Source organism: Coregonus lavaretus, assembly GCF_964263955.1.
Source record: "Coregonus lavaretus genome assembly, chromosome: 16".
NCBI lineage: Eukaryota > Metazoa > Chordata > Actinopteri > Salmoniformes > Salmonidae > Coregonus > Coregonus lavaretus.
In genome coordinates this window covers 31,069,732-31,090,537 of record NC_140003.1, presented here as the reverse complement: position 1 = coordinate 31,090,537, position 20,806 = coordinate 31,069,732, and the positions used below count along the sequence as shown (strand labels likewise).

General features: G+C 42.4%; 1 protein-coding gene across 1 annotated transcript in view; it reads left to right on the top strand.

Moving 5' to 3' along the window:
- The window catches only part of LOC311143758 (GRIP and coiled-coil domain-containing protein 2-like), a 35,854-nt gene extending 15,507 nt beyond the window's left edge, over window positions 1-20,347 (top strand). The window contains exons 18-24 of the mRNA XM_084179636.1: window positions 473-594; window positions 695-871; window positions 1,040-1,248; window positions 4,959-5,177; window positions 7,009-7,148; window positions 7,282-7,483; window positions 17,989-20,347. Coding sequence (XP_084035762.1) covers window positions 473-594; window positions 695-871; window positions 1,040-1,248; window positions 4,959-5,177; window positions 7,009-7,148; window positions 7,282-7,483; window positions 17,989-18,062 — 1,143 coding nt within the window. The 3' untranslated portion in view covers window positions 18,063-20,347. The remainder of the gene's footprint in view (window positions 1-472; window positions 595-694; window positions 872-1,039; window positions 1,249-4,958; window positions 5,178-7,008; window positions 7,149-7,281; window positions 7,484-17,988) is intronic.
- The last annotated feature ends 459 nt before the right edge of the window (window positions 20,348-20,806 follow it).

Sequence of the window (20,806 nt, the reverse complement as noted above, 5' to 3'; positions counted from 1 at the left end):
TCGGTCTCTCTCTTTCTCTCTCCTCTCCCTCTCATCCTCTCTCTCAGCTCAGGCAGTAGAAATAGTGTTATGGATTTCTCATCAGTTGAGTGTTGGTGTGCAGCTTTGCTAAATGGTTGAAACCAAACATTATGGGGGTGTCCCCCTGGGGTCTAGTGGGTGATGATGAATGGTACGGTCTGGCTCCACGGTAGAGGAAGTGCTGCTGGGTTGCCTACCTCAGGGATGTACACACTAACACTGTACTATTCATTACAATACCGATACACTGGCACACACAATACACCGTCATATTAATTAACTGCTGGTCTGCAGAAACACAACTACATGCAGTTCAGGGTGAAAATACAGATGTAATATGAAAACCGGTATCACATAATATGTGCTTCTAATATATGTGTGCTTACAAACAGTGTTAGGCTTTTAATTAAGTAAAACATAAATTAATGTGTGATGTGAATGTTATTTCCAGGCTGAGCTGTCATCTGTCACTGCTGAGTTTGACAGCTATAAGGTCAGAGTTCACAACGTCCTCAAACAACAGAAGAACAAAACCTCAGCACAGAGCGACGGAGACGCCACTAAACAGGAGAGGTATAGCTATAGATTGTGTGTGTGTGTGTGTGTGTGTGTGTGTGTGTGTGTGTGTGTGTGTGTGTGTGTGTGTTATATGATAATAATGTGTGTGTCACAGGGACCAGATGGAGTCCATGGTGGACCAGTATAAAGCCAAGCTGCAGGACAGTCAGCAGAGTCTGGCCGTGAGCACTGCAGAACTACAACAGCTCCAGATGGAACATGACACACTGCTGGAACGACACAACAAGATACTGCAGGAGACCGTCACTAAAGAGGCCGAACTCAGAGAGAGGTACGGGTGTATGTGTCCCTGAATACTTGTATTAGCTCTCAGAGCTAATGTTTTATATCAGTCTGTTAACAGTCAACTGAGTCCACAGTAACAGCCCTCATCTTCAAAAACCCCTGTTTCCCCCTCTCCCCTTCTTCTGTATTTCATACTCCCTCGCTTCCCCCCCAGACTCATGTCTCTCCAGGCTGAGATTATGTCAACGCGGACAGAGCATGCTCAGACGGTGGGTCAGCTAACCTCGCAGGCCGAGGCCCAGCGCTCAGGGTTCAGGGAGCAGATCCGCCATCTTCAGGACGAACACAGAACTACAGTAGAGACCCTGCAGAACCAGATGACCAGGCTGGAGAACCAACTGTTTACACTGCAGAAACAGACCAGTAAGACAGGAGGGGAGGGAGAGGAGAGTAGAGGGAGAGAACATGATTTGGTTGAGAGAGGGAAAGAGGAAAGTGGGGTTTTGGAAAGGATGAGAGAAGAGGGGAGAGAAAAAGACAGGAAGGGGGGTGAGTGTTGGGTTAAAGAGGGAGAGGGGAGAGTGGGAGATGGATGGAGGCCAGGGGAAAGGTAGCGCGAGGGGTTGTGAGTAGGGCTGTGGCGGTCATGCAAAAGACTGCCGGTCTCACGGTAATTGACCGTTAATTAACATAAACACTTTAGCATCTCCAGGCCTCCACACTGTAATCACCAGCCAAGAGGCTTGTAGGAAGTCAAAAAAAAAGGCACTGACTTTGTCAGCTGCTATAGAATACAATAATAATATGTGTCCCCTCCTGGGTACTTATACATTTTTTTTTTTTACATTTTAGTCATTTAGCAGACGCTCTTATCCAGAGCGATTTACAGTTAGTGAGTGCATACATTTTCATACTACATTAAAAAAAGTATAATAAATCAATTTAATATACACGTAACAATAAATCCATTATTTATTTTAGTCAGGTCTAAAGAAACATGATATGAAGAAAATGCATTTCAGAAAAACAGAATATGAGTTGGCCTACTGTATGTTATCTGGTTATTCTCCATGCCATATGATGTAGGCTTGTTCATTTAGCTGACAAGATATGCTTATAAGTCCCATGCCATTATTTTATTTTATAGTAAGAAGAATATAATAGATTTTTCCCATTACGGAGCAAGTGTGCGTACTACATGACTATATTGCGCGTAAAAGTGATTGAAACAGGTCTTGCGCTCTGTTCCTTGCCTCAGGCTGCACAGCTGTTCTCTCATCAAGTGATATACACCCATCAAGTGATATACACCCATCACACTATTCTAAATGTAATATTGTCTTTACTAATATGTAAAATTAGTTTAGATTTAGAATGGCCCATTATCAAATGGGCAGGGGGGCAGTGTAAAAAAGACATGTCATCTGTATGCACTCAAATAGGGAATGGAGGCCATGAGCTTTCCCACCAGTCCGTTTTGTAGGCTACTTCGGTTTTATAGTGGAGCATGTGCTTTAATATGAGCAGCAGAAAAATAAATACAAAAACACTTATTTCACTCCAGGCATCAACCACTGTTTGAGGAGCATGCTCTCGCTGCCCGACAGGTGATATTCCACCCAGACTCTGTACGCCATGGGCTCTCCAACCCTGTCCCTGCAGCTACCCAGTGCTTCATTTGGGAAACCAAGTGAAATCTGTTCAGGAACATCGATAGTAACGTGGTTTCGCAACGAAATATAATTCATTAAACTGTTGACAGCCCGTCTGCGCGCTCAAGAAAGGAATAAAGGAGTGAAAGGAGGAGATGGAAACACATGGTGGTGAGATTCTGTAGCTAAAGGTAATGTGTCAGCCTATTCATTATGAAAATATAAAAAATTCCCTATCACTAGGCTATTCAAATACAAATTCACTAATTGTAGGCTAACTGTAAGCCGCCCTGCACAATCCATGAACCAACAGCATCGCCTAGGGCTATATGTTCTCTCCCAGACTCATGGATATACATTTTGGAGCATAGCATAAGGTAACCGGTCCATCCAATATGCATAATAATACTGGCCACACTCAAAGGCTAGACCAATTACGTGTCAGACAAGTGTTTGATGTGATTTTCGATTGCATTTGCACTGTTCTTGAAAGTGACGACAAATGCAATTATGCATGTAATGCTTTATTATAAAGGTGCATGTTTTCGCCAAACTTGAAACTCACCTGCAGCCTATGTATGCCAGTTAGGCTCTACACCGTTATAAAGCGGATTAATGTGCTTAATTTAAAAAAGTTATTTGGCCACTTTAGTTGTGATACAAACCTTATCAAAACATATACTGTAGGTCTATGGGCTAGGCTACATGAGGTGTGTGACTATGATTTGAAAAAGTCAAGAGAGAAAAAGGCATGCACTGTTTTTTGCCTTACTGTACAAGCTGGCCATCATTCACAAGTGATAATACATAATTCACTAATATTGTCACCCATCAGACTATTCTTAATTTAATGTTTTCTTTACATATACTATATAGTATGTGTGGGATTTGTTTTGATTTAGAATGGACCATTATCATGCACCTGTCTAGGAACAGGGGCATAAACAGTAAATAAATACAAAGTCATCTATGCACTTAAATAGCAACTGGAGGACGCTTTTCCTGTGGTTCATTTTCATGCCAGCCAGGTAGGCTATACTCCTGTTGTAAAGTGAAGCAATGTGCTTAATATTAGGAAAGTTGATAATTAAATATAGTAGGCCTAGCCTATAGAAAGCTGATGGGATGCTCCTCTTAATAGAGGCCATCAAAACTGTTTTTTATCAAGCAATTGCATAGCCTATAGAAATGTTGCGCAACATGAGCTCATGGGCTCTCATGAAGTGTTTGATTAGATTTTCAAATACATTTGCAATAGAGTGCTGATTACCAGGCAGTTAGCAAGTTTGGTAGGCTAATCACCATCAGCAGCATCAGAGCTCGGAGAAGCCTAATTACCTTGGAATAAACGGTCACGTGGAATTTGACTGCCGTCATGACTCGTGACCGCCAGTGTGGCGGTAATACGGTCACCGTAACAGCCCTAGTTGAGTATGAGAGAGCAGAGCTGAAAGAGCTAATATATCACCTCCCATACACCTGGTCTCAGGAGCCACTCAGAGTAAACACACACTCTCTTTCTCGCCCCCTCCCTCTGTCTCTTCATCTTACTCGTCCAGTGTTGTAGTGCAGCTGTGTAAAGATGGGACACACTTCATCTCAGCAGCCTAGCCAGGTGTTAGTTAGTATGAAGGGTACAGAGAGCCCATCCAGCCTTAACCAGCTCTGCTCTGCCTGCCCCTCTGGGTGGCACTAGCACACTGGCATCTGGAGAGCCTGGTCATTAGTGCCACCCTAACACACATAGTTGGGCCAAGCAGTACTTCTGGAGACAGCAGGGCTGGATCCCTTCCTATAGTCTTAACTAGCTTCCTCTCCTTGTCTCTCTTCCTTCATCTGAACTGTAAAATGTTCTAGATTTGATTGAATCTCAAAGTGAAAATGATGTTAACCTCAAGTGCAAATTATGGTCAAGAGGTTCCAGAGACTCTGCGTGTGTGTGGACACGTTTTACTATACTTGTGAGTACCAGAAGTCCACACAAGAATAGTAAACCAACAAAAATTCAAAGAAGTGAGGACATTTTGCCTGCCCTGACTTGTAAAAAGGCTGTTTTTAGGTTTAGGGAAAATAGGATTTTGAATGGGAATCAATTGTTGGTCCCCAAAAAGTCCTCACAAGTATAGTAAGACAAAGCTGTGTGTGTTCTCTAGGGTGTGAAGGGCAAGGTGGGCTGCAGGTGGTTCTACCCACACGTCTCTCACGCTCTCTCAGTCCATCAATCAGACACTGCCCACGGGCACCTGCCCTCTCTCTTTCTCTGCCTCTCTCTCTCTCTCTCTCACACACTCAACACACCTACCTGTGAAATCTGCTATTTTTCAGCACAGTTAAAAAAAAAAATCATCCTCTGTTTATAAATGTATCCCCCAGTCTTCTATGCTTCTGGATTTCACACTCGTGAAATAGGGAATTACATTGTTGCTCTCTGCCCAGCATGACTGTATGATATGTGTTGCCTTCCTCCCCGTCTCCCTCCAGGTCCAGCTCCAGTCCAGACCAGTCGTAAACCAGTGGTGGACCGCCGGCCCGTGGACCAGGGGGGAATGGGGGGGCTGGGCCTGGGCCTCAGTGATCTCCAGTCCATGGCTAGAGAGGAGGGGGAGGGCATGGAGACCTCCGAGACAGAGTCCCTGTCACCCACACACACACACCTACCCTCACTGGAACACCTACTCACCTCCCCAGACCCCAAACAGGGTACGTGTGCATACAATGCATTCGGAAAGTATTCAGACCCTTTTACTTTTTCCACATTTTGTTACATTACAGCCTTATTCTAAAATGGATTAAATCAATATTTTTCCTCAATCTACACACAATACCCCATAATGACAAAGCAAAAAAATAGTTGTGTGTAAAACTGAAATACCTTATTTACATAAGTATTCAGACCCTTTGCTATGAGACTTGAAATTGAGCTCAGGTACATCCTGTTTCCATTGATCATCCTTGATGTTTCTGCAACTTGATTGGAGTCCATCTGTGGAAGATTCAATTGATTGGACATGATTTGGAAAGGCACACACCTGTCTATACAAGGTCCCACAGTTGACAGTGCACGTTCCTCCTGTAGCTCAGTTGGTAGAGCATGGCGTTTGCAACGCCAGGGTTGTGGGTTCGATTCCCACGGGGGGCCAGTATGAAAAATGTATGCACTCACTAACTGTAAGTCGCTCTGGATAAGAGCGTCTGCTAAATGACTAAAAATGTAAATGTCGGAGCAAAAACCAAGCCATGAGGTCGAAGGAATTGTCCGTAGAGCTCCGAGACAGGATCGTGTCGAGGCACAGATCTGGGGAAGGACACCAAAAAATGTCTGCAGGATTGAAGGTCTCCAAGAACACAGTGGCCTCCATCATTCTTCAATGGAAGAAGTTTGGAACCACCAAGACTGAGGGGGAGAAGGGCTTTGGTCAGGGAGGTGAACAAGAACCCGATGGTCACTCTGAAGGAGCTCCAGAGTTCCTCTGTGGAGATGGGAGAACCTTCCAGAAGGACAACCATCTCTGCAGCACTCCACCAATCAGGCCTTTATGGTAGAGTGGCCAGACGGAAGCCACTCCTCAGTAAAAGGCACGACAGCCCGCTTGGAGTTTGCCAAAAGGCACCTAAAGGACTCAGACCATAAGAAACAAAATTCTCTGGTCTGATGAAACCAAGATTGAACTTTTTAGCCTGAATGCCAAGTGTCACGGCTGGAGGAAACCTGGCACCATCCGTACGGTGAAGCATGGTGGTGGCAACATGCTGTGGGGATGTTTTTCAGCGGCAGGGATTGGGAGACTAGTCAGGATCGAGGGAAAGATGAACGGAGCAAAGTACAGAGAGATCCTTGATGAAAACCTGCTCAGGACCTCAGACTGGGGCGAAAGTTCACCTTCCAACAGGACAACGACCCTAAGCACACAGCCAAGACAACGCAGGAATGGCTTCGGGACAAGTCTCTGAATGTCCTTGAGTGGCCCAGCCAGAGCCCGGGCTTGAACCCGATCGAACATTTCTGGAGAGACCTGAAAATAGCTGTGCAGCGACGCTCCCCATCCAACCTGACAGAGCTTGAGAGGATCTGCAGAGAAGAATGGGAAAACTCCCCAAATACAGGTGTGCCAAGCTTGTAGCGTCATACCCAAGAAGACTCGAGGCTGTAATCGCTTCCAATAGGTGCTTCAACAATGTACTGAGTAAAGGGTCTGAATACCTATGTAAATGTGATATTTCAGCTTTTTATTTGAAATAACTTTGCAAACATTTCTAAAAACCTGTTTTTGCTTTGTCATTATGGGGTATTGTGTGTAGATTGATGAGGGGGAAAAAACAATTTAATCAATTTTAGAATAAGGCTGTAACGTAACGTGGAAAAAGTCAAGGGGTCTGAATACTTTCCGAATGAACTGTACATGCATGTCTCCAATGGCTACAGAGTTGTTGGTTTGATTCCCACAAGGGACACTTATTTTACATACTGTGAACTGTGTCTTCGAATACAACTGTCTGCTAAAGCACCATTTGTTTGTGTGATTGGTTGTAGAGCCGTTTGTGTGGCAGGTGGAGCCGACTAAAGAGGAATTGAATCAGAAGTTGACCACAGCTACACGCAGTATGGAACACATGAACAGTCTACTGCATGAAACAGAGGCTACCAATGCTGTTCTGATGGAACAGGTCAATGTACGTACACACACACACACAGTACTGATGAAACAGATATTCTCTCTTTCACAGACTCTCTCTCACTTACATATACAGTGCTCGCTCACACATTCATACTTGTTTCTTTGTGTACTTCTTCTTTCTTCTCTAGCTGTTGAAGTCTGAAGTGCGTCGTCTGGAGCGTAACCATGAGAGAGAGAAGAGTGTAGCCAACCTGGAGTATCTGAAGAATGTCCTCTTACAGTTCATCTTCCTGCAGTCAGGCAGTGAGAGGCAGGCTCTACTCCCCGTCATACACACCATGTTACAACTCAGCCCTGAGGAGAAAAATAAACTGGCTGCTATCGCAATGGGTGGGTAAACACACACACTGTAAACGAACATGCATATATGTGTATGTATGCATATATGTGTATGTATATGTATGTATATATACAGTGGGGGAAAAAAGTATTTAGTCAGCCACCAATTGTGCAAGTTCTCCCACTTAAAAAGATGAGAGAGGCCTGTAATTTTTATCATAGGTACACGTCAACTATGACAGACAAAATGAGAATGTTTTTCTCCAGAAAATCACATTGTAGGATTTTTTATGCATTTATTTGCAAATTATGGTGGAAAATAAGTATTTGGTCAATAACAAAAGTTTCTCAATACTTTGTTATATACCCTTTCTTGGCAATGACACAGGTCAAACGTTTTCTGTAAGTCTTCACAAGGTTTTCACACACTGTTGCTGGTATTTTGGCCCATTCCTCCATGCAGATCTCCTCTAGAGCAGTGATGTTTTGGGGCTGTCGCTGGGCAATACGGACTTTCAACTCCCGCCAAAGATTTTCTATGGGGTTGAGATCTGGAGACTGGCTAGGCCACTCCAGGACCTTGAAATGCTTCTTACGAAGCCACTCCTTCGTTGCCCGGGCGGTGTGTTTGGGATCATTGTCATGCTGAAAGACCCAGCCACGTTTCATCTTCAATGCCCTTGCTGATGGAAGGAGGTTTTCACTCAAAATCTCATGATACATGGCCCCATTCATTCTTTCCTTTACACGGATCAGTCGTCCTGGTCCCTTTGCAGAAAAACAGCCCCAAAGCATGATGTTTCCACCCCCATGCTTCACAGTAGGTATGGTGTTCTTTGGATGCAACTCAGCATTCTTTGTCCTCCAAACACGACGAGTTGAGTTTTTACCAAAAATATCTATTTTGGTTTCATCTGACCATATGACATTCTCCCAATCCTCTTCTGGATCATCCAAATGCACTCTAGCAAACTTCAGACGGGCCTGGACATGTACTGGCTGAAGCAGGGGGACACGTCTGGCACTGCAGGATTTGAGTCCCTGGCAGCGTAGTGTGTTACTGATGGTAGGCTTTGTTACTTTGGTCCCAGCTCTCTGCAGGTCATTCACTAGGTCCCCCTGTGTGGTTCTGGGATTTTTGCTCACCGTTCTTGTGATCATTTTGACCCCACGGGGTGAGATCTTGCGTGGAGCCCCAGATCGAGGGAGATTATCAGTGGTCTTGTATGTCTTCCATTTCCTAATAATTGCTCCCACAGTTGATTTCTTCAAACCAAGCTGCTTACCTATTGCAGATTCAGTCTTCCCAGCCTGGTGCAGGTCTACAATTTTGTTTCTGGTGTCCTTTGACAGCTCTTTGGTCTTTGCCATAGTGGAGTTTGGAGTGTGACTGTTTGAGGTTGTGGACAGGTGTCTTTTATACTGATAACAAGTTCAAACAGGTGCCATTAATACAGGTAACGAGTGGAGGACAGAGGAGCCTCTTAAAGAAGAAGTTACAGGTCTGTGAGAGCCAGAAATCTTGCTTGTTTGTAGGTGACCAAATACTTACTTTCCACCATAATTTGCAAATAAATTCATTAAAAATCCTACAATGTGATTTTCTGGAGAAAAAAAATTCTCAATTTGTCTGTCATAGTTGACGTGTACCTATGATGAAAATGACAGGCCTCTCTCATCTTTTTAAGTGGGAGAACATGCACAATTGGTGGCTGACTAAATACTTTTTTTCCCCCACTGTATATACATACACACACAGCTAGGGGAAAAAAGTATTTGATCCCCTGCTGATTTTGTACGTTTGCCCACTGCCAAAGAAATGATCAGTCTATAATTTTAATGGTAGGTTTATTTGAACAGTGAGAGACAGAATAACAACAAAGAATCCAGAATAACGCATGCCAAAAATGTTATAAATTGATTTGCATTTTAATGAGGGAAATAAGTATTTGACCCCCTCTCAATCAAAAAGATTTCTGGCTCCCAGGTGTCTTTTTATACAGGTAACGAGCTGAGATTAGGAGCACACTCTTAAAGGGAGTGCTCCTAATCTCAGTTTGTTACCTGTATAAAATACACCTGTCCACAGAAGCAATCAATAAATCAGATTACAAACTCTCCACCATGGCCAAGACCAAAGAGCTCTCCAAGGATGTCAGGGACAAGATTGTAGACCTACACAAGGCTGGAATGGGCTACAAGACCATCGCCAAGCAGCTTGGTGAGAAGGTGACAACAGTTGGTGTGATTATTCGCAAATGGAAGAAACACAAAATACCTGTCAATCTCCCTTGGCCTGGGGCTCCATGAAAGATCTCACCTCGTGGAGTTGCAATGATCATGAGAACGGTGAGGAATCAGCCCAGAACTACACGGGAGGATCTTGTCAATGATCTCAAGGCAGCTGGGACCATAGTCACCAAGAAAACAATTGGTAACACACTATGCCGTGAAGGACTGAAATCCTGCAGCGCCCGCAAGGTCCCCCTGCTCAAGAAAGCACATATACAGGCCCGTCTGAAGTTTGCCAATGAACATCTGAATGATTCAGAGGAGAACTGGGTGAAAGTGTTGTGGTCAGATGAGACCAAAATGAAGCTCTTTGGCATCAACTCAACTCGCCGTGTTTGGAGGAGGAGGAATGCTGCCTATAACCCCAAGAACACCATCCCCACCGTCAAACATGGAGGTGGAAACATTATGCTTTGGGGGTCTTTTTCTGCTAAGGGGACAGGACAACTTCACCGCATCAAAGGGACGATGGACGGGGCCATGTACCGTCAAATCTTGGGTTAGAACCTCTTTCCCTCAGCCAGGGCATTGAAGATGGGTATTCCAGCATGACAATAACCCAAAACACACGGCCAAGGCAACAAAGGAGTGGCTCAAGAAGAAGCACATGAAGGTCCTGGAGTGGACTAGCCAGTCTCCAGACCTTAATCCCATAGAAAATCTGTGGAGGGAGCTGAAGGTTCGAGTTGCCAAACGTCAGCCTCGAAACCTTAATGACTTGGAGAAGATCTGCAAAGAGGAGTGGGACAAAATCTCTCCTGAGATGTGTGCAAACCTGGTGGCCAACTACAAGAAACGTCTGACCTCTGTGATTGCCAACAAGGGTTTTGCCACCAAGTACTAAGTCATCTTTTGCAGAGGGGTCAAATACTTATTTCCCTCATTAAAATGCAAATTAATTTATAACATTTTTGACATGCGTTTTTCTGGATTTTTTTGTTGTTATTCTGTCTCTCACTGTTCAAATAAACCTACCATTAAAGTTATAGACTGATCATATCTTTGTCAGTGGGCAAACGTACAAAATCAGCAGGGGATCAAATACTTTTTTCCCTCACTATATATATATATATATATATATATATATATATATATATATATATATATATATATATATATATATATATATTCAGTTGAAGTCGGAAGTTTACATACACTTAGGTTGGAGTCATTAAAACTCATTTTTCAACCACTCCACAAATGTCTTGTTAACAAACTATAGTTTTGGCAAGTCGGGTAGGACATCTACTTTGTGCATGACACAAGTAATTTTTCCAACAATTGTTTACGGAGAGATTATTTAATTTATAATTCACTGTATCACAATTCCAGTGGCTCAGAAGTTTACATACACTAAGTTGACTGTGCCTTTTAAACAGCTTGGAAAATTCCAGAAAATGATGTCATGGCTTTAGAAGCTTCTGATAGGCTAATTGACATAATTTGAGTCAATTGCAGGTGTACCTGTGGATGTATTTCAAGGCCTACCTTCAAACTCAGTGCCTCTTTGCTTGACATCATGGGAAAATGAAAATAAATCAGCCAAGACCTCAGAAAAAGAATTGTAGACCTCCACAAGTCTGGTTCATCCTTGGGAGCAATTTTCAAATGCCTGAAGTTACACGTTCATCTGTACAAACAATAGTATGCTAGTATAAACACCATGGGACCACGCAGCCGTCATACCGCTCAGGAAGGAGACGCGTTCTGTCTCCTAGAGATGAACGTACTTTGGTGCGAAAAGTGCAAATCAATCCCAGAACAACAGCAAAGGACATTGTGAAGATGCTGGAGGAAAGAGGTACAAAAGTATCTATATCCGCAGTAAAACGAGTCCTATATCGACATAACCTGAAAGGCCGCTCAGCAAGGAAGAAGCCACTGCTCCAAAACCGCAATTAAAAAAGCCAGACTACGGTTTGCAACTGCACATGGGGACAAAGATCTTACTTTTTGGAGAAATGTCCTCTGGTCTGATGAAACAAAAATAGAACTGTTTGGCCGTAATGACCATTGTTATGTTTGGAGGAAAAAGGGGGTGCTTGCAAGTCGAAGAACACCATCCCAACCGTGAAGCACAGGGGTGGCAGCATCGTGCCGTGGGGGTGCTTTGCTGCAGGAGGGACTGGGGCACTTCACAAAATAGGTGGCATCATGAGGAAGGAAAATTATGTGGATATATTGAAGCAACATCTCAAGACATCAGTCAGGAAGTTAAAGATTGGTCGCAAATGGGTCTTCCAAATGGACACTGACACCAAGCATACTTCCAAAGTTGTGGCAAAATTGCTTAAGGACAACAAAGTCAAGGTATTGGACTGGCCATCACAAAGCCCTGACCTCAATCCTATAGAACATTTGTGGGCAGAACTGAAAAAGTGTGTGCGAGAAAGGAGGCCTACAAACCTGACTCAGTTACACCAACTCTGTCAGGAGGAATGGGCCAAAATTCACCCAACTTATTGTGGTAAGCTTGTGGAAGGCTACCCGAAACGTTTGACCCAAGTTAAACCATTTAAAGGCAACGCTACCAAATACTAATTGAGTGTGTGTAAACTTCTGACCCACTGGGAATGTGATGATGGAAATAAAAGCTTAAATAAATAATTGTTTCTACTATTATTCTGACATTTCACATTCTTAAAATAAAGATAGGGAATTTTTTCTAGGATTAAATGTCAGGAATTGTGAAAATGTAAATACATTTAAACTCAGTTTTACATTTTACATTTGGCTAAGGTGTATGTAAACTTCCGACTTCAACTGTGTGTATATATATACAGTGGGGAGAACAAGTATTTGATACACTGCCGATTTTGCAGGTTTTCCTACTTACAAAGCATGTAGAGGTCTGTAATTTTTTATCATAGGTACACTTCAACTGTGACAGACGGAATCTAAAACAAAAATCCAGAAAATCACATTGTATGATTTTTAAGTCGTTAATTTGCATTTTATTGCATGACATAAGTATTTGATCACCTACCAACCATTAAGAATTCCGGCTCTCACAGACCTGTTAGTTTTTCTTTAAGAAGCCCTCCTGTTCTCCACTCATTACCTGAATTAACTGCACCTGTTTGAACTCGTTACCTGTATAAAAGACACCTGTCCACACACTCAATCAAACAGACTCCAACCTCTCCACAATGGCCAAGACCAGAGAGCTGTGTAAGGACATCAGGGATACAATTGCTACAGGACAATAGGCAAGCAGCTTGGTGAGAAGGCAACAACTGTTGGCGCAATTATTAGAAAATTGAAGAAGTTCAAGATGACGGTCAATCATCCTCGGTCTGGGGCTCCATGCAAGATCTCACCTCGATGATCATGAGGAAGGTGAGGGATCAGCCCAGAACTACACGGCAGGACCTGGTCAATGACCTGAAGAGAGCTGGGACCACAGTCTCAAAGTAACACACTACGCCGTCATGGATTAAAATCCTGCAGCGCACGCAAGGTCCCCCTGCTCAAGCCAGCGCATGTCCAGGCCCGTCTGAAGTTTGCCAATGACCATCTGGATGGTCCAGAGGAGGAATGGGAGAAGGTAATGTGGTCTGATGAGACAAAAATAGAGCTTTTTGGTTTTAACTCCACTCGCCGTGTTTGGAGGAAGAAGAAGGATGAGTACAACCCCAAGAACACCATCCCAACCGTGAAGCATGGAGGTGGAAACATCATTCTTTGGGGATGCTTTTCTGCAAAGGGGACAGGACGACTGCACCGTATTGAGGGGAGGATGGATGGGGCCATGTATTGCGAGATCTTGGCCAACAACCTCCTTCCCTCAGTAAGAGCATTGAAGATGGGTCGTGGCTGGGTCTTCCAGCATGACAACGACCCGAAACACACAGCCAGGGCAACTAAGGAGTGGCTCCGTAAGAAGCATCTCAAGGTCCTGGAGTGGCCTAGCCAGTCTCCAGACCTGAACCCAATAGAAAATCTTTGGAGGGAGCTGAAAGTCCTTATTGCCCAGCGACAGCCCCGAAACCTGAAGGATCTGGAGAAGGTCTGTATGGAGGAGTGGGCCAAAATCCCTGCTGCAGTGTGTGCAAAACCTGGTCAAGACCTACAGGAAACGTATGATCTCTGTAATAACAAACAGTTTTCTGTACCAAATATTAAGTTCTGCTTTTCTGATGTATCAAATACTTATGTCATGCAATAAAATGCAAATTAATTACTTAAAAATCATACAATGTGATTTTCTGGATTTATGTTTTAGATTCCGTCTCTCACAGTTGAAGTGTACATATGATAAAAATTACAGACCTCTACATGCTTTGTAAGTAGGAAAACCTGCAAAATCGGCAGTGTATCAAATACTTGTTCTCCCCACTGTGTATACACACACACACACCCACACTGGGTCAAAAGTTTAGACACCTACTCGTTCCATTTTCATTTTTTGGGGGACTATTTTCTACATTGTAGAATAATAATGAAGACATCAAAACTATGAAATAACACAGATGGAATCATGTAGTAACTTAAAAAGTGTTAAACAAATCAAAATATATTTGAGATTCTTCAAAGTAGCCACCCTTTGCCTTGATGACAGCTTTGCACACTCTTGGCATTCTCTCAACCAGCTTCATGAGGTAGTCACCATGAATGCATTTCAATTAACAGGTGTGCCTTTTTAAAAGTTAATTTGTGGAATTTCTTTCCTTAATGCGTTTCAGCCAATCAGTTGTGTTATGACAAGGTAGGGGGGGGGGGTATACTGAACATAGTCCTATTTGGTGAAAGACCAAGTCCATATTAAGAACTGCTCAATTAAGCAAAGCGAAATCATTACTTTAAGACATGAAGGTCAGTCAATCCGGAAAATGTCAAGAACTTTGAAAGTTTCTTCAAGTGCAGTCGCAAAAACCATCAAGCGCTATGATGAAACTGGCTCTCAGGAGGACCGCCACATGAAAGGAAGACCCAGAGTTACCTCTGCTGCAGAGGATAAGTTCATTAGAGTTACCAGCCTCAGAAATTGCAGCCCAAATAAATGCTTCAGAGTTCAAGTCACAGACACATCTCAACATCAACTGTTCAGACGGGACTGTGTAAATCAGGCCTTTCATGGTTGAATTGCTGCATAGAAACCACTACTAAAGGACACCAATAAGAAGAAGAGACCTGCTTGGGCCAAGAAACACGAGCAATGGACATTAGACTGGTGGGAATTTGTCCTTTGGTCTGGAGTCCAAATTTGAGATTTTTGGTTCCAACCACTGTCTTTGTGAGACGCGGTGTGGGTGAACGGATGATCTCTGCATGTGTAGTTCCCACCGTAAAGCATGGAGGAGGAGGTGTTATGGTGTGGGGGTGCTTTGCTGGTGACACTGTCTGTGATTTATTTAGAATTCAAGGAACACTTAACCAGCATGGCTACCACAGCATTCTGCGGTGATACGCCATCTGGTTTGGGCTTAGTGGGACTATCATTTGTTTTTCAACAGGACAATGACCCAACACACCTCCAGGCTGTGTAAGGGCTGTTTTACCAAAAAGGAGAGTGATGCAGTGCTGCATCAGATGACCTGGCCTCCACAATCCCCCGACCTCAACCCAATTGAGATGGTTTGGGATGAGTCGGACGGCAGAGTGAAGGAAAAATAGCCAAGAAGTGCTCAGCATATGTGGGAACTCCTTCAAGACTGTTGGAAAAGCATTCCAGATGAAGCTGGCTGAGAGAATGCCAAGAGTGTGCAAAGCTGTCGTCAAGGCAAGGGTGGCTATTTGAAGAATCTCAAATATAAAATATATTTTGGTTTGTTTAACACTTTTTTTGTTTGTTTACTACATTATTTCATAGTTTTGATGTCTTCACTATTATTCTTTTAATGTAGAAAATAGTAAAAATAAAGAAAAACCCTTGAAGAGTAGGTGTGTCCAAACTTTTGACTGGTACTGTATGTCCACACACACACCCATCGATTGCTCAGTGTGAGTAAAAGGTCAGTGAAATTGCAGAGATATCGTCAACATTCTATGTAGGTCAACACCGGAATGTATAGTAAATACTGTGTTGGTACTAGGGCTGTTGCGGTGACCGTATTACCGCCAAACCGGCAGTCAAATTCCACGTGAGTGTGTAGTCACGTTAATTGTCATTAGTAGCCTACCAAACTTGCTAACTGCCTGGTACTCAGCACACTATTGTCCCTCTAATCACTCTGACATCAATGCAAATATCTTCGAAAATCTAATCAAACACTTCATGAGGCCATGAGCCCATGTTGCGCAACATTTCTATAGGCTAGGCAATTGTGTGAGAAAGCGTGATGGCCTCTATTAAAAAGAGGATCCCATCAGCTTTCTATAGGCTTACTATATTTATTTCTCAACTTTCCTAATATTAAGCACATTGCTGTTCTTTACAACAGAAGTATAGCCTACCCGGCTGACATGAAAATGAATCATGGGAAAAGCGTCCTCCATTCGCAATTTTAAGTTAATAGATGACATGTATTTTTTTCCCGCTGCCCCTGTTTCGAGACAGGTGCATGATAATGGTCCATCCTAAATCAAAACAAATTTCACACATATTATTTAGTATATGTAAAGACAATATTAAATCAAGAATAGTCTGATGGGTGACAACGTTAGCCTATCACTTGTGAATGATGCCCAGCATAAGAAAAAGCCTTTTTTCATAGTCGCACACCTCATGTAGCCTAGCACAAAGGCCTATATGTTTTTGATAAGGTTTGAGGCCAAATAATGTCTTAATTGAGCACATTAATCCGCTTTACAAGGGGTTATAGAGCCTAACTGGCATACATAAGCAGCGGGTGAGTTTCAAGTTTGGGGAAGATTATTTTCACCCAAAAATGCACATTTTATAATAAAAGCATTACATGCATAATCGCATTTGCGGTCACTTTTGATAATGGAGTTTTCCTGCTAATGGAACATTCCCGCTTATAGCCTACTGTCATGTGTGCATTGCTGCGCTTATAATGTGAAGAAATAGCCTAATAGTTTATCAACATTTTAAACTAAACGTTCTGATCTGTTGTGTCAGCCACATTGCATACATTTTTTTAATTATTTTTTTTATGCTAGTGGTGGTATTAATTTGGGATCTATTGCATCCCACAACTGTCCCAGACTATGTTTTGGAATATCTATTTCTCGCACAGAATAGAATAGGTTGACTTATGTACTATGGGGGATAGTAGATTGACATAGGCTAGTGCTTTTGCTGTTCGTTAGGCCTACTCATCTTGTTGGCTGACAATGTAAATGTGGACAGTTCTTCCAATATCTTCAATATGCACCTCGGAATTGGATAAGGACGCGCGCAGTTGCGTCCCCGACGTGTCTGTCTTCACTTGTAGCCTGTGAGAAATACCCGATCACGTGATGGAGAGCGCGCGCTCAGGGAGGAGGGCACAACAAAGGCATGGATTTTTTTAGGGTGCATTACAGCCACAAAGGGGACGCCGTCGTGAAATTCAAGGCATTATCAAGTGCTTGTCAAATTGTGAATGAGAGACTAAGGAAGTGTGTACAGCCTGCGCAAAAAACAAAGCAGAGCTCATGCCTTTCAAGCAACTTTTTTCAAATCATCATTAGAATCTCATCATGCAGCCTTACAATGTATTAAAAATCAAAACATATAGCCCAACGTTTGTAGAACAACTAAAGTTACATTAATAACTCTAAATTAAGCATATAGGAGTACCTATTTCTTTGTTAACCGCTCAACACAGAAAAGCCGCATGTGCGCACTCCCTCAAATCGTTTTGAGAAAATGTTTATATTTTATTCAGCTTTGTTCAATTGTAATCTTCATACTATAAATGAATGCCACGGAATTCTAAGCAAATCTTGTCTGTTAAATGAACTAGTGTAGCCCACAGCCATTTGGCATAGCCACACCAGGACCTAACATAAGCACAACTCAGAGTATGCTATTCTGTTCTTCTGAGAGAGACTACATTTTCTTCATATCATGCTTCTTAAGACCTGTCTAAAATAAATAATGGATTTATTGTGACAGTGTAGGCTATATTACATGGTTTTATTATACTTTTTTAAATGTAGAAGTTCCAAAGGTCTGCATCAGTGGCTTGTAGGCTATGTGTGGAAGGCAGGAGATGCTAAATGTGTTTGTTAATTAACGCTCAATTACCGTGAGACCCACAGTTATTTGCTTGACATTGACAATCACCGGCTGATGAAATTTCGTGACTGCCAAAGCCCTAGTTGGTACTGCAGTGTCTTTCCTGTATTTCTGACCCGGCCTCTTTCTGCTGCAGGTGAGGAGGAAGTGGGAGGAGCTAGAGGCTCAGGATGGACCTCCTACTTACACAGCTGGTCAGGCATCAGATGAACACACACACATCAACGAATGTCGTCTTTCTACCTGCCTTCACTTTCATCTGGTTAATATGTCTGATCAACTGGAGTTATTAAAAAGTCTTTATATATTGATGATCATCCATCTACTTGAAAAAAAAGCCAGTAGTCAGCAATGCAAGCCAGTACTATTTTTAGCTGATGGTACGTTACTGAACCATTCATGATGGGTTAATTCACCAATACCTAACAGTCATTACTGGGATTATTTTATAAGATTGATTTTGTTGCTTGTAACAATCAATTCCAAGCAACGCTTAAGTTTTACAACAGTTAAAGAAGTGAACTATGACTGTTTTTACAGATTTGACCACCTGTTTTCATTGCTCACTCATTATAGGTCTGATACAGGGCAGCAGGTAGCCTAGCAGTTAAAAGGCGCTGCATGGTCAATCGGACATCTGCATTGGCCGTGCAGCATTTAAAGTGATATGGCCTCTGCAGAAGTCAGGGCATTCATACTTCTTGCACTTCGGAGAGCAGCGCAGAGCTGTTGTGAAGGAAGTTGTCAAGGAAGTGAGTTTGTGTTTATACAGGACCTCCCGCCCCCACCTACCGTCAACCAGTCATGTCAATGCAGAGCTATATGGAACCCTCCACATTGTTAATACATTTGGGAGGCACACGGCAATGTGGTACGGAGCTTAGTTTGGCCTCTTCATGCCTCCGGAGGCTCCGCAATTGTCACATCCTACATACGGAGCCTCCTACCACATTTTCGGATCAAGCGCAAATTTGCTTTAAGAGTGTTGGGCCAGTAACCGAAAGAATCCCAGAGTCGACTAGGTGAAAAATCTGTTGATGTGCCCTTGAGCAAGGCATTGAATTCTAATTGCTCCTGTAAGTCGCTCTAGATAAGTGTCTGCTAAATGACAAAAACATTTTTAAAATGTAATGCGATGAATTGACAATATTCACATGTTCTAATTCACACCTGTTTCATTTATTTTGATGTATCGATATTACATACCAAAGGATGCTCTGGTAATATGTAGGTACATAATCTGTAATTGGGAACATCTTAAATATATGTAAATATACACTGAGTGTACAAAACATTAAGAACAACTTCCTAATATTGCGTTGCACCGCCTTTTGCCCTTAGAACAGCCTCAATTTGTAGGGGCATGGACTCTATAAGGGATGCTGGCCCATGTTGTCTCCAATGCTTCCCACAGTTGTCAAGTTGGCTGGATGTCCTTTGGGTAGTGGACCATGCTTGTTGCAGTTCTTGACACACTCAAACCGGTGCGCCTGGGCCTGGCACCTACTACCATATCCCGTTCAAAAGCACTTCAATATTTTGTGTTGCCCATTCACCCTCTGAATGGCACACATACACAATCCATGTCTCAAGGCTTAAAAATCATTATTTAACCTGTCTCCTCCCTTTCATCTACACTGATTTGAAGTGGATTTAACAGGTGACATCAATAAGGGATCATAGCTTTCATCTGGAATTACCTGGTCAGTCTGTCATGGAAAGAGCAGGTGTTCCCAATGTTTTGTACACTCAGTGTAAATATAGTAATTACTATCTATTTACTGTGTAATGACCATGTTATTAAAATGTGAGGCTGCTTGTTTTCCAAGTTAACCAAACATGCAGAAATGGTTCTGGATATCAATGGTTGGGTAAAATACCAGCCTCTGCTTTGCTCTGTAGTCCCATTGGCGTGCTTTATATCTGAAATTGCACCCTAGTTCCCATATATTGGAAATAAGGTGCCAATTCAGATTTGCCCATCTCTTACCCAGGGTTATATGATAATATCATTGTTCTGTATCATTCCTAAGGCAGCTGTTTATGCTTCTTATTAACGAATGAGGCCAGATTGGGGGGACCAGTAATACATGGGAATAATGGAATGTACTTTTAATGAATCATTAGGGAAAGTATTGTGTTAATGATGAAAATAATGTTATTTTAAAAGATTATTGGGCTATAGCCTAAGATTAAAAATTATTACTGATTTTGTTGTACACTGGTGAGGGTTTCCAGTCCTCACCGTTTGGTTGAAGTTGATGTCTTGTAGTACTCCAGGTTAAGAAGTGTTTTACAAAAGGACAAAAAAATCCAAATGTAAGCTTACGTTTTAGATCTACCATTTTATGAAGAGACCTGCAATAAGTAGCCTAACCACCATCCTTATTCTTTAACTGTGAATAAACACTACAATTTAAATAAATATTTACTGTGTTAAAGATTTTAGTTCATTGAATAAAGTGATCTGGAGTGAAAATGTCCATTATAACACACACTCATTCTGTACCTCCTCTGTATTTCTAAGGGATAGCCTAGAGAAAGATCTTCCAGATGTTTTCCTCGTCTCATTCGGGAAATACTTCCTTTTAAGGAAATATTTTCCCAATTACATGACGTAAGCACAATGAGCACTAGTAGGCTATGTATTTTAAAGTTATAGACACTAATGTAGCCTGTCTTATGGTTGAATGTAATGTTTTGTTAATTTGACCGAATGCTTATTAAAACATAAAATAGGCTACACTTTCGAGGAGCGCCCTATTGAGCCGCGTTATTTTCTCCAATGGCACGCAGGAATGATAGAACATTAGAGGTCAAATTCCTGTGAAATAGTTTGTCAAATATATATTTTTTACTGGTGCTGCTCGGGAAGATTTCAGCGCACATCCCGCCATGTTTAGCTGGAAAATATGTTGAAATCGACCTAAACAGCGCAATGAAATAAGAACAGT